This window comes from Haemaphysalis longicornis, unplaced genomic scaffold, assembly GCF_048455015.1.
Source record: "Haemaphysalis longicornis isolate Haplotype H1 unplaced genomic scaffold, Haemaphysalis longicornis Haplotype H1 scaffold_6, whole genome shotgun sequence".
NCBI lineage: Eukaryota > Metazoa > Arthropoda > Arachnida > Ixodida > Ixodidae > Haemaphysalis > Haemaphysalis longicornis.
In genome coordinates, this window is record NW_027526407.1 from 95,587,655 (window position 1) to 95,599,613 (window position 11,959).

General features: G+C 46.6%; 1 protein-coding gene across 1 annotated transcript in view; it reads right to left on the minus strand.

Moving 5' to 3' along the window:
- Positions 1-10,671, minus strand: part of LOC144143146 (uncharacterized) — a 37,523-nt gene extending 26,852 nt beyond the window's left edge. The window contains exons 1-2 of the mRNA XM_077674951.1: positions 10,651-10,671; positions 802-1,086 (exon numbers count right to left, since the gene is read on the minus strand). Of these exons, the coding sequence (XP_077531077.1) occupies positions 802-1,086; positions 10,651-10,671 (306 nt within the window). The remainder of the gene's footprint in view (positions 1-801; positions 1,087-10,650) is intronic.
- Between the last annotated feature and the right edge of the window lie 1,288 nt (positions 10,672-11,959).

The following is an 11,959-nucleotide window of genomic DNA, read 5'->3' on the forward strand; positions in this document are numbered from 1 at the left end:
CTCCATTATTTGTTCGAAGATTGCGATGATATTGGTATCATTGTTATCGGGACTAAGCAGTCTTTCTAATAAACCCAACTTGCATTTTGTCTTCATGGCTCCTTTAATAAGGGCCGCAAGCTTACGACGGATGAACTCGCCTGCCTATCTTCTCGCGCTGGCGCAAGGCTTGGACCACCTCCCCCCTATTCCCGCTGAAGATGAGAAGAAGGATTGGGCTAGCGACTGTAGCGATCTTAGCGAGGCGACCGTGGATTACGCTTGAACGCCTAGCAGCATCTCGGGCTGCTTTCACTCTGTGCACGTGTAGTTTGTTAGTATGCCTTGAAGGTGAAAATTTTGGTGTCTGATTGCGAACGGGCTGAAAATTTCAGAGAAACTGAGAAAAAGACACGAGGCTGCTGCGCTGCTGATTGGTGCGAGAACTCGGGGAGGAATAGCACAGCGAAATTTTTCCGGTTCCCTGCGGACGGCAGGTGAGCAGAATTTTTAGTCAGTCAAAGTTACGAATACGCAATCGCTATCTTTATCAAAAAAGCTGTAGAGGAAACGAAAAATCTTCCGCTGGTGCTTCCCAGTGAATTTATTTTTGTTTCGTACAACGAATTATGCAGGTCCATTTGAGTCGTGGAGTATATAGCCGCTTTAGCTGAAATGATCCTGCATCGATTCAGTCGTCACTGCTGCAAGGCACTGCAAGGGGCACTTTCGCATTGTGTTGCCTGGTGCACCATTTGAAAAAATATATATTTCTTTTTTTCAGAAAACATACAGTCAAGAATGGGACGCATATGCACTCACCAACACTTGTTCGGTGTGGTTGTCGTCTGGCGAGTACCGCTCGAAGCCTTTGAGCAGCTCTCCGGTCAGTATTCCCAACGGAGGCGGTGGGTACTGTATGTCGTACCACCTAATGAACACGCACAAGTTGAAGAAGCACAGCACGGCGAGCAGAGAGTACAAGGATACCATTACGCGCTTGGTTGCGATGCGGTTGAGATAAATTTCCACACGTTTTAAAAGAGGTAGGGCCTTCTGGCCACCCGTTGCTGGGGCAGCCATGGGGGAGCTGAGTTCGCCTTTTTTCTGCAAAATAGAACAGGAAGGAGCACAGAGTCAATGTCTTTGGTGCAACAAGTCTTTTGAGGACCATCTGCGGTTACAAGTAGCGCAGCCTAAACTTCCTGAACGCCTAAACGAGGTGGTGCTACTAGTCTTGCAAAGAAGACCTGACCAGCCTCCTAGGACATCGCTTTTCCTGGCTCATGAAAGCTCATCATACTTAAGACTTCCGCCGGCACAGTCATCCGGCAATATTCGGCATGACTTGCACTTGTACTTCACATTTCAACCGGCGTTATAAGCTGCTCCAAATGGCAGCGAATTTTATCTGGTGGGGGTTACTTGGTTGTTGGGGGGTTCATTGCAGTGGGATACGTGGAAACGTTTATGCATATCTCATTATCAACGTTATCGTCACCATCATCGGCATCATCATTATCATTATCATCATACCGTCTACACCCACAGCAGGGCAAGGGCCTCTCTCAAAGATCAACAATTATCTCAGTCCTGGGCTCACAGCGACAAATTTATCTCCGCAAACTTCTTTATCTCTTCTGCCCGCCTAAATTTCTGCAACCTGTGCCACGATTGCCTTCTCGGGAGATCCACTCTGTTCCCCTAATGACTAACGGTTATCTTTCCTTCGCATTACGAGCCCAGCCACGCACGTTTCTTCTTAAATCCTACTAATATGTCCTTAACAAGTGTTTTAACCTGACCCACTCCACTCTGTTCTTATTCCTTAACATTGCACCTATAATCTTCAGTACCATTTCTCGCTGAGTGGTCCTCAATTACCGTAAAACCCTATTAGTGATTTTCCAAATTTCTGCCCCGAAGGTGGCTACCGATAAGGTGCAGCTGTTATACACTTTACTCTTCAAGCACAATGGTACGCTGTCATTCATTATGTGAGAATGCCTGTCGAATGCGCTCGTACTCATTCTTATCCTTCTAATTATCTTTGCCTCATGGTTGCGAACCGGGCTCACTATTTGGCCTAAGAAGACATATTCGCTAACCACTTTCCAAGCCTCGCCACCGATCTCAAACAGCTGTGCTCTCCCGAGGCTATTGAGCATTACTTTTGTTTTCTGTGTATTATTTTCATGCCCATGATTCTACTCTGCCTGTCCACAGCGGTAATCATGCTTTGCAATTCGTTCCCTGAGTGATTTAGGAAGGCAGCGCCTTCTTAGGCCTCAATTATCTGCATAATTCCACGTCAGAAGTGGCCTGCGCAATGTCGGAAGTGAAACATTTATTCTCACTGCATGCACTACACTGTTTTGTGCCCCGTATCCATGTCGCGGTAGGTGTATGCCACACAGCTCTGCGGCTGTACTTCAAAGTTCTGTGGCGGAGCATTTTCTGCTGACTTTTACTCGTTGATTGATGATTACGGCTGATTTGGATGCGCAAGTACAGACACTCGTGGCTTTGGCAGCTGCGCTAGAAAATTCCTATTTAATGTTCAAGTTTGGATACAACTTGGATTGCGCGAATTGGGAATCGGTTTACCGCAAATTTTTAGTTTGGGCGTGAACGCCTCGCTTTTTGCTTTGTTTATGCGAATGCAGACAAGTTTCTATACAAGTTTATGCTCTTGAGTTCCAGCTACGAAGCTTTCTGTAATTTATTGTATATCAAATATCACGACACTAAGCTGACTGCTGCATTGTTTTGCCCGAAAAATCCAGTTGTCCTATACTTTGGACGTTTGCTAGCGCCATCTATGAAGTTTTGTCAAAGTTGAGCAGCGGAGAAGGCAGCAGGGGAAAGGACATACCGAGACCGCCTGAGAAGTAAGTGCTATTTACAGTGTTTCGTGGCTGTTTTGACGCGATATATTGTTCACTGAAACGTTTATGGTACAGGGATAATGTGGAATGAGAAATGTTAGTTGCGAGCACGCGTGCTTTTCTTGGTTGAATGTTGCATGTCCAGCACGTTGGACACGGGCACTCAGGGCGGTCATTTGGAATGTACTGGGCACTTCAGTGCAATAAACGCGCGTTGATTTTGTTTTGAAGCGGTGTTTATTTGGGGATTTATTGACATTTATTTGGGCCGTGCATGAATTAAATGGGTCATTTTTTATTCAATGGCAGGTCTCTAGATATGTCGATTGGAAAAGTGAAAGCTTTTTTGAGCTCTTGGTTACGCGGTCAATAAGTAAAAAAAGCAGAGAAATGCCGAGCTCACGTGATCGTGCGTCTAGTGAGACACCCGGATGCACACACACCTTTTGGGAGTGGCCAAGAAGTGGGTGTAGACACGGCTAATGCCCCCGCTGCACAAAACTGTAAATGAGAAGCTTAAGCTTTGGTTAAAGAAAGAGCTTAGCATAACGTAAGCGAGAATAAGTAAGAAGTTCGAATGTAGAGGTTTGAACAAAAGAAGGAGCTTTGCGTTGCGTGAGAGCGCCCGGGGATGCGAACCGACGTGAGGGATTGGCAAGGAATTGGGCGTAAGTAGGGTGAATGCTCCCGCTTCAAAAAACTGTGCGCATAAAACTGACTCGCCACGGCGGCGGTGCCACATTTCTCTCTGACTCTCTTCTGCACATATGAGGGATGGAGCGACCAAAGAAGATCCGGACGCCTTAAGCCAGGCGGCTTATCAGGAAGCCCGCCGGGGTCACATTCGAGAATGGAATGAGTTTATGCCGAGAGGCGTACTTCCGCATTAAGAAAAACAACAACAAAGGGGGAAGTAGTCTGAAGAGTACCTCCCGCGGTTGGCAGACTATTGCAAACGCCACCTGCTGTAGGTTTCAGGATGCAGTATGACGACGAATGTTTTTGATCAAAGGGCCAGCTTTTCTGCGCAACGAAATAGGGACGTTGTTTCGAACTGGCCCACAGAATGTAAACTTGACAAGCAATCGCAAGAAGCAATTTAGAGCCCACTTTTTTTGTACCTTTTCTGACATTTGCCGAATTTTGTATAATACGGGGTTCTTCAAGCATTGCTAATAATTTTCTTCAGTAAAGTTGGTTCGCTTTACTGTAAACCCATTAGTTCGCAACTAACCTGGTAAAGTTCTAGTTTCCAATAATTGGACATTATGCCATACTAAAACGACAGAGATTACTAGAAAAGAAAACTGTCATTTGTCATATTTGTGGCCTCTTTTATTTAGTTGGAAAATTTCAAGAAAATGTGTCAGCCCGAGTACAACCCGGAGGTCAGGAGGTTATGTGTAGTCGTATAGCAGGTTTAAATACATGTTCTTGTTTATAGCATTAACTAATGATGTGTACCGTACTATTTGCTAGAGCTTCTCCTGCTAGTAAATATCAATGAAACTGCGTTTGCAGAATTTCTTTTCCGGTCACAAAAAGATTACTGAGAAACTCAGAATAAAAAAATACAAAACTAAACAATAGATAGACTCAGAGGAAGACAAGTAGGAATTCAGCTTGCATACTTTAGTTAACCTTTCGATTGTATTCGGGAATTCATTTTTTTTTCAGGAGCTTTAGGAAATGGCCCATCAATATTGTGATATAGAGTATACGTCGAATTTGCGTGAGATTGTTGTCGAATTGAAACTAAAATAATTGCAGTGGTTGGAACTGCATACTAAAAAGAGTAAGTGTCGCCTTGTTAACCCCCCTTTCAGGGTTTTAAAAATTTTGCTGGAAACTGCCGGAAATTCTCCTTAACTTGTTAACACATCTGTATGTATTGTCGCAACTGACTACGAACACAATATACGGCCGAAACCGACCGCAGTTACCGTAATATGAGCGTTTGAAAGCATCATCGAGTCGGACAATTACACGCGCACCAGCTATCGCATCGCGAATATTTGATATCTTGCATAGTCATTTACGTTTACGAAAAATCAAGAAAGCGCATGCGTACACGCATGCGTATACTTGTGTGTGTAAGTAGCTGCGCGAATGTGTGTCCTGGCTTTTCGCGATCCGTCCTGCACATGTGCATCGTTTCCAACATACAAGATTTAATAACTAACTGACCCGAGTGAAGCCATTGACACCTACTCTAATGAGGGAAGGCCGTGCCGTTCAAGTCACTGACGTATTTAGCAGCAGCTTCTCCAATTTCGTAAAAAGCCGTTCCAGCCAATGTGAAAGCTGACGGAAGTGCAGAGCAGTGAGTCGCCTAAATGGGCTTTGGGGCACTATTCGATCGCTGCTACCACCCATCCCGCTCTTCGCCGCCCTGTCTCATTCGTCTCCTGATGAATCAAACGGAGGTCTGCTCAATGAATTTCAAACTTCCCGCCTTCGCAGTCCCCGCGCGCCCCCCTGCCTGAAACTGCGCCAGTGGGAGTTCTGTTCTTTTTGTGCTTGCTTTTCTTCCCGCACGTGACGGCGTTCTAATTCCACTTTTTTTTATACTATCGAAAATACCAACCCAACAAGCGTTCCTAACTACATGAATGCGGGGGCTGCCGGTTAATTACGTATATTTTGCCTCAAATATACCTGGAGTTTTCTCTTCGCTAACCAACGGGGAGATGTATGAAACGCGCCAGGGGTTCACAAGGTTCGAACGCTTATGACATATAAACCACTTTTCTTTCGAAGTCTCTGGGTTACGCCGCGACGACAGCCGCTACGACGGAACGCCATGTGGCTCTACTTGGTTTCAGCGAGCGAGCTACGATGACACGGCGAGCCCCTAAAATTCTGTGCACTTAAAAATGAATTCTGTGCTGCCGCGCCCCCTTCACGTCTTGTATGACAGTTGCGTCCCCTTTAATTGAGAACGAAGAGAAAATTTGGAAAAATATGTTATTAATCAACGAATTCGCCGTTCTACGAACAATGTCTAGGACAAAGTAAAGGAAGATAGGACGCCAGAACGCAAGGGAGCAAGGGGAATTCCTTATGGTTGCTCTTAAGTCCAAAATGCCGTTATGGTATTATAAGTGGGCGAAGTCAAGGCTTGGCCAGTTTTTCACAAAGCTGTGTTTTCGTGTTTCCCAAAGTGAAATCAATGTCTACGCAGAGGTCCAGCAGGTGCTCACCTTTACCTCTAAGTACAGTATAGCCCACTTAAAGCGAACACAATTTTAACTCATTCTCGCCCATAAAGAACAAATGTTCGTTTCCCGTAACCATTTGTGGGACTATATTTTATGTTCAAATATAGCGAAAAAAATTAAAGCCGTTACACTCAATGTGAAAGCTGTCGGAAGTGCAGAGCAGTGATTCCCCATAATGGACTGTACCGCCGTTATCCGCTTGCTGCTACCACCCCATGCATTCTAATTTCCTGCCTTGGCAGTGCTCGCGCACCCCCCGCCTGAAACTACGCCAGCGGGAGTTCTGTTCTCTTTGTGCTTTTCTCCCAGCACGTGCCGGCATTGCACTGCCACATTTTGAGTTTACAATCGTAAAAACCAACCCAACGGGCGTCCTTAACTAAAGGAACGCGGGCGCTGCCGGTTAATTACGTATATTTTCCCTCAAACGTACCTATAGTTTGCTTTGCGCTAAACAACGGGAATATGTATGACAAGTGACAAGCGCCAGCGTTTCACGAGTTTGGAACGCTTATGACTATATAAACCGCCTGGATTTCGAAGCCTCTGGGGTACGCCACGAACAACAGCGTTACCCCGGGACGCCGCCTTGGTGCTCTATATACTTGGGTCGAGCGAGCGAGCTCGGACGACAAGGCGAGCGCCTAAAGTGCTCTGCACCTAGAAGGGATATAATCAACTCATTTCAGTTTCCGGATTTGTTCGTTATAACCGGGCTGAACTGTATTTCAAAGAACTACCGAGCTTCAGCACCGGGGCTGCTCATCGTTCCCCCGTCTATTCTATTGGTGGATTAATTGCAAAAACATCCACCTACACTTTGTGTTGGTGAACAGAATACAGAGTGATAATCCTTTAAGAATCAGTTGGGGGCCTATAACCGCGACAGCAGCCTGAGGAGCCATTTGGTCACGCGCCCAAGAGCACGTCACAAGAGGAGAAACCAGGTGATCGCTATCGGAGGCAACAAGTGGGCACAGCTGTTAAGGCATAAAGTTAGCGTTTAATGGTAATTGGGCATTTCTAATGAACAGAAGTGATGCCTTCGTTCGTAATCTTGTCTGCCATATCCAGGCAGCTCCAAGTGGAGGACTCCTGGGGAGCAATATATGAGGGGCGAGTGGTCTGCTAGGACATTGCGGCCGGGTATCACACCGTGAGAACATTCGTTCACTACTGCAAACATCAAAATTAGCAGTGGTTTAGCTCAGGTATGCCAGGATTTATGTTGCGTGAGCTAAGGTTCAGTTCGTAATTCTTAGGTTTCCTGGCTGTCTAGGATTAGCTGATTATCATGCTTACTGCTGCTAAAACGATTTCCAATCCAATCCAATCCAATCCAGTCCAGTCCAATCCAGTCCGGTCTGTCCAGTCACTGCTCCTCGCACATGCGCCGCACGGCTTTCCAGGAGTTAGGCAAAACGGCTATCAAGCGGCTCCGGCGCAGCGTCAGACTTGCGCAAAGCTGGGCACGCGCCGGCGCCAGTGCGTCTGCCGCGGCTATGACGTTACTCCTCTGGAATGCGCAGACCGGCGAATGTGAAGACCCAATTCTTTACGCACCCGCACTCCAATTGGATTGGATTTCCAATCCAATACAATGCAATTCAATTTAGTTCAACCCAATCCAATCCAATCCAAATTCAAGCCAATCCAATTCAATCCGATCCAATGCTCCTCGCGCTTGCGCAGCACGGCCCTTCAAGGTCCACGGGAAACTGCTCAACCTCGGCCAGCGTAGCTTATGCTACAAAACTGTCTTCCAGATATGGTCACACACGCTGCTCGCATTCCGGCGACAGCAGGTGTGCCCCATGGACAACTAGTACAAATGGTTGTAAAGGGGGCAAAAGCACGTGTCGGAGGTTGAGTCGTAGATTCGAGTTCTTAGTAAAGTTGCATGCACCAGTGTCAATAAAGGCGGTAAGCGGCTGCGTCGCCAACGTGAATGTCCAATTGATTGTTCTGAAGACAATGCGTCTACGCGATTGTGGGTTGTCTGGGCCCTTATGTCGTGATGAAAAAGCGAACGCTTCTGGCAGTTCCACCAACATGCACGATTTGGTAGCAGTGGAAGGAAATGGCTTTCTCGTTTGCTCTGCTCCACCGTCCCAAAGTAGCGGCTTCAATAAATCGATGGCTCGTGTTATTTTCCCCCGGCAACGAACAAGGAACCCGAGGGCCGTGGGCAGCTATCCCACCCGCAGCTCAATCGGGCTGAAAGGTGAAATTGGGGACTTGTTCCCGCACGACAGCCTGGAAAAGAGCTATGGGTGGCAGGATAGTTTTAGGCTGAGTAAGTGTAGTCGGAGCAATTTCGTCGAGTACACGTTCATTCAGCCTGGTCAGATTTTCGCATGGCGTGACGCTTTGTTCAACACAGAGCTCGATGGGCAGAGTCGCATCTTTGCAGGACTACGTGGACGGGGTGTTGAGAAGACGGCCCAAATTTGGAGCAATGCGACGTCCGTTCGTCTTCTCAGACCGGCGACATTCTTTGATGATGGATTCCAGAATTCCACAGTTCTTACACATGACTAAACGAAAAGAATCGCCCGGGATTCGCGATTCTTGTTTGCCCTATCAAGCGACAATGTTCATCATACGTCAGCGCAAAAACATATACCGAAAATTGTCTTATAATACCGTTAGAACACCCTCCCTCCAAGAGTTTAACGCTACACTTCTTCGCGTTTAGTATACCATTCCTAAAATTGAATTGGTGGATGCTGTGATCCTTCCAAACTTAATATAGCCGCAGTCGAATCCAGGCTATGTGTGCAGAAAATTTGGCAATGGATCAGGTAGTATTTATAAGCAAGGCATATATCTGCAGAGTCTACAGCCACCTTCACTGCCACACGCCGCGGTGGCTCAGTGGCTAAGGCGTTGCGCTGCTGAGCCCGACGTCGCGGGTTCGATTCCCTGCAGCGGCGGCCGCTTTTCTGATGGAGGCGAAAAGCAAAAACCTCCGTGTGTACGAGATTTCGGTGCACGTTACGGACCCCCAGGCAGTCAAAATTAATCCGGAGCCCTCCACTACGGCGCGCCTCATCGCCTGCGTTGCGTCGTCACGTTAAACCCGACAATCATCATCGACGCCTTCACTGCCGTGTAGATTTTCAGCGCAATGCCAATCACTTCCAAACAAATTTGTACCGTGCACCGAAATGTTCAGCTATATGTTCACAACAGCATCGCACAAATTAGTCGTCGAGGCCGCATTAAGAAAAACTTCCCCGTAAAAAATTAACCCAAATAATAAAACAAAGTGGCGCTTCGGGAAGAATGCAACAGCTGAAACAGGAGGAAATCCAGCGACAGCTTCGCTTTAAAAAACGCGGTGTCAATAGTGCCGTCAAGCGGCACTATAATCACAGAACTAAAGTTACGTCCACCCACATTTCGATGAAAAAATGCCGCGTCTGGCACTATTTCGCCATCCATTAACGTAACGTTCCGTAAACTAACGTAACATAACGAGCAAAAAGAAAGACCTATTAGGCACCAAAAACTAACTTAACCCGTGAAAATTACTTTAAAACGGAAGATTTAAAAAATAAGGCAAGCGAGTGCAGGACTGTATCACAAAGCTAAGGCGGAACATCCGCAAAAGCAACGGAGACGCTCGAGCGAGCGTACCGTAGTCTAAAAAATTCGCCGCGTATCTGCTCCTTTCGTTGCAAATGCCGTCAAAAGACGATAGTCTTTATCGGCTTTTGCGAAGTAAATTTGCTTTACCGCTCACCTCTCATGTTGTTCCTCTTGCGTCGCGCTCATCCCAAGGTAAAGACGCCATATGTTTGCTTAAATCATTTTAAATTTTCCGCGTTCCACTGCTCCAAACCGGGTGTCTCGATGCGAACGCTGCCGTACGGCGAAGACGCGCGTTAATCGAGGCACCCTACTTCAACGTTTATAGAACCGCGTTTCCCTACTCCACGTGCGTTGCAAGCAGAACGTGGAAACTATCTAGTGGAACCTTGAGTAAGTGTTGCCGGTTGATTTCTTAAAATGGCACCAGAAGCTATAGTGGCGCGGGCGACAGCAGGCGACGGCGGAGTGAATTCTTTTTGTGCAGTTGATGAAGTATTTAATTTCGCAAAAGGCAAGCATGTTTGAATTTTTATAAAGGAACACTGCAAATATCCCTTCTGTATTGATTTGTTGTCTCATATTTGCGTAATGTCTTATTCTTCTTCAACAATGTTGACAAGTATGAACATTACACCGGACATAGACGGGTAGATTTAGCTGTGACTATATAAGACTATTGCGCAGGCATTGTTTTGCTTTGGCCGGGTGGCTGAATCGAGTCCAATAAAAAAAAAAAAAGGGTGGCTGAATCGAGTCCCAGACAGACAGACGGACAGACAGACATACAGACATACCAAAATTTCTGGGTTTAAGTAGCCCAAGAAAGACTATCGTCTTTAAAAATCGAATTTCATCTGGCGGCACTCTAGTAATGGCTGTAGCTCTGAGCTGCTGTGCCGTCGGAAAGCACTCTAGACACTGTGTTTAAAGAATCAATAATCCAGCGGTTACTGCGTGTATCTCACCTGGAGAAACCCGAGACCCATGATTAAAAGCTGTAGCTGCTCGGTGCAAAGTTGAGTTGTTGACAAAGGAGGCGGCAGTTGTCGTAAGGCTTGATGCTGTTGCCGTGGCGGTGTTCGCGCGAAGGCGTATCCGGAAACGAGGAGGATGCACCGCGCACAAAGACAGGGTACAACGTTCTTCAAAATGGCGGTGGAAGGTACGTGTCTTTCGAAGCCTCGACGAGGAAAAAAGATGAAGATGAGGAACCCGTTGCCATTGTTTTTTTTTTTTAGTTTGTCTTGTTGTCATGGCATAAGTTCGCATAAACACTAGATGGTAGTTCATTTCCTATTTCAGAGATTTCATTGATCACGCACTCCGTTTTTATGTACATTAGGTTGTTTCTAGGTGATGTAAAAGAAGAGGCAGCACTTTTCAGCTTTATATTTGCCGTAGTGGATGGCGCATACGCAATAAGGGGATTGGCCAATACTTGCGAATGAGTGGTTTTGAGCGAAATCCTTAAAAGTTGGCGCAAGGGGCATAGATGAAAGTTGCGTAAAACGTCTTTCCGCTCCCACGCAGGCACAAGTCAGGCACTTAGGGTGCCACTCACGGCGTTATATAAACGTGCGGTTGCTCCTCGCAACTGAACAACGTAGGATGTACCAAATCTCGCTACATGTAAAAGCAGTGCATACATATGGTAAAGGAACATTTTAAGTGCAATGCACTTCTTAAGCGACCCTGAACCTGCGTCCACCGGCGATGTCCGCGCACGTGGAGATGGGCGCGCGCAGCCTGGCCGCTGACATGGCACATACCCACGTGGGGGATTGGCCAGGAATCTCCTCGTCTTCCTTGGCAACGGGGGGAGATGGGCGCGCGCTGCCTGGCCGCTGACATGGCACATACCCACGTGGGGGATTGGCCAAGAATCGGGCGTGAGAAGGGCTAATGCACCTGCTTATAGGAGTACTGACACGAAATTTCAAAGCTGAGATCCGCTCTAGCAATCAAGTACAACGACAACACAAATAGGTTTCTGTGAATAAATGCATCTTTCTTTCTTTGTAGTTGTGTGTGTGTGTGTGTGTGTGATCTCTCTTTCGCGAACATTACCGAACCGCGCAAATTCAACTCGTGCATTCGCACTTTCACATTCTTCCCCTCGGGGAAATGCGGGGAATGTTTTTTTACCATAAACAGACCAGAGTTCTTAGTAAAAAATGAGTTTTTAAAAGTTTTATGTATTGCGGACGATTTATCTTAACACTGCAAGTTAGATGAAGGTAGCGCACGTCGAGTTTGGTCAATGGGTCTTCGCAA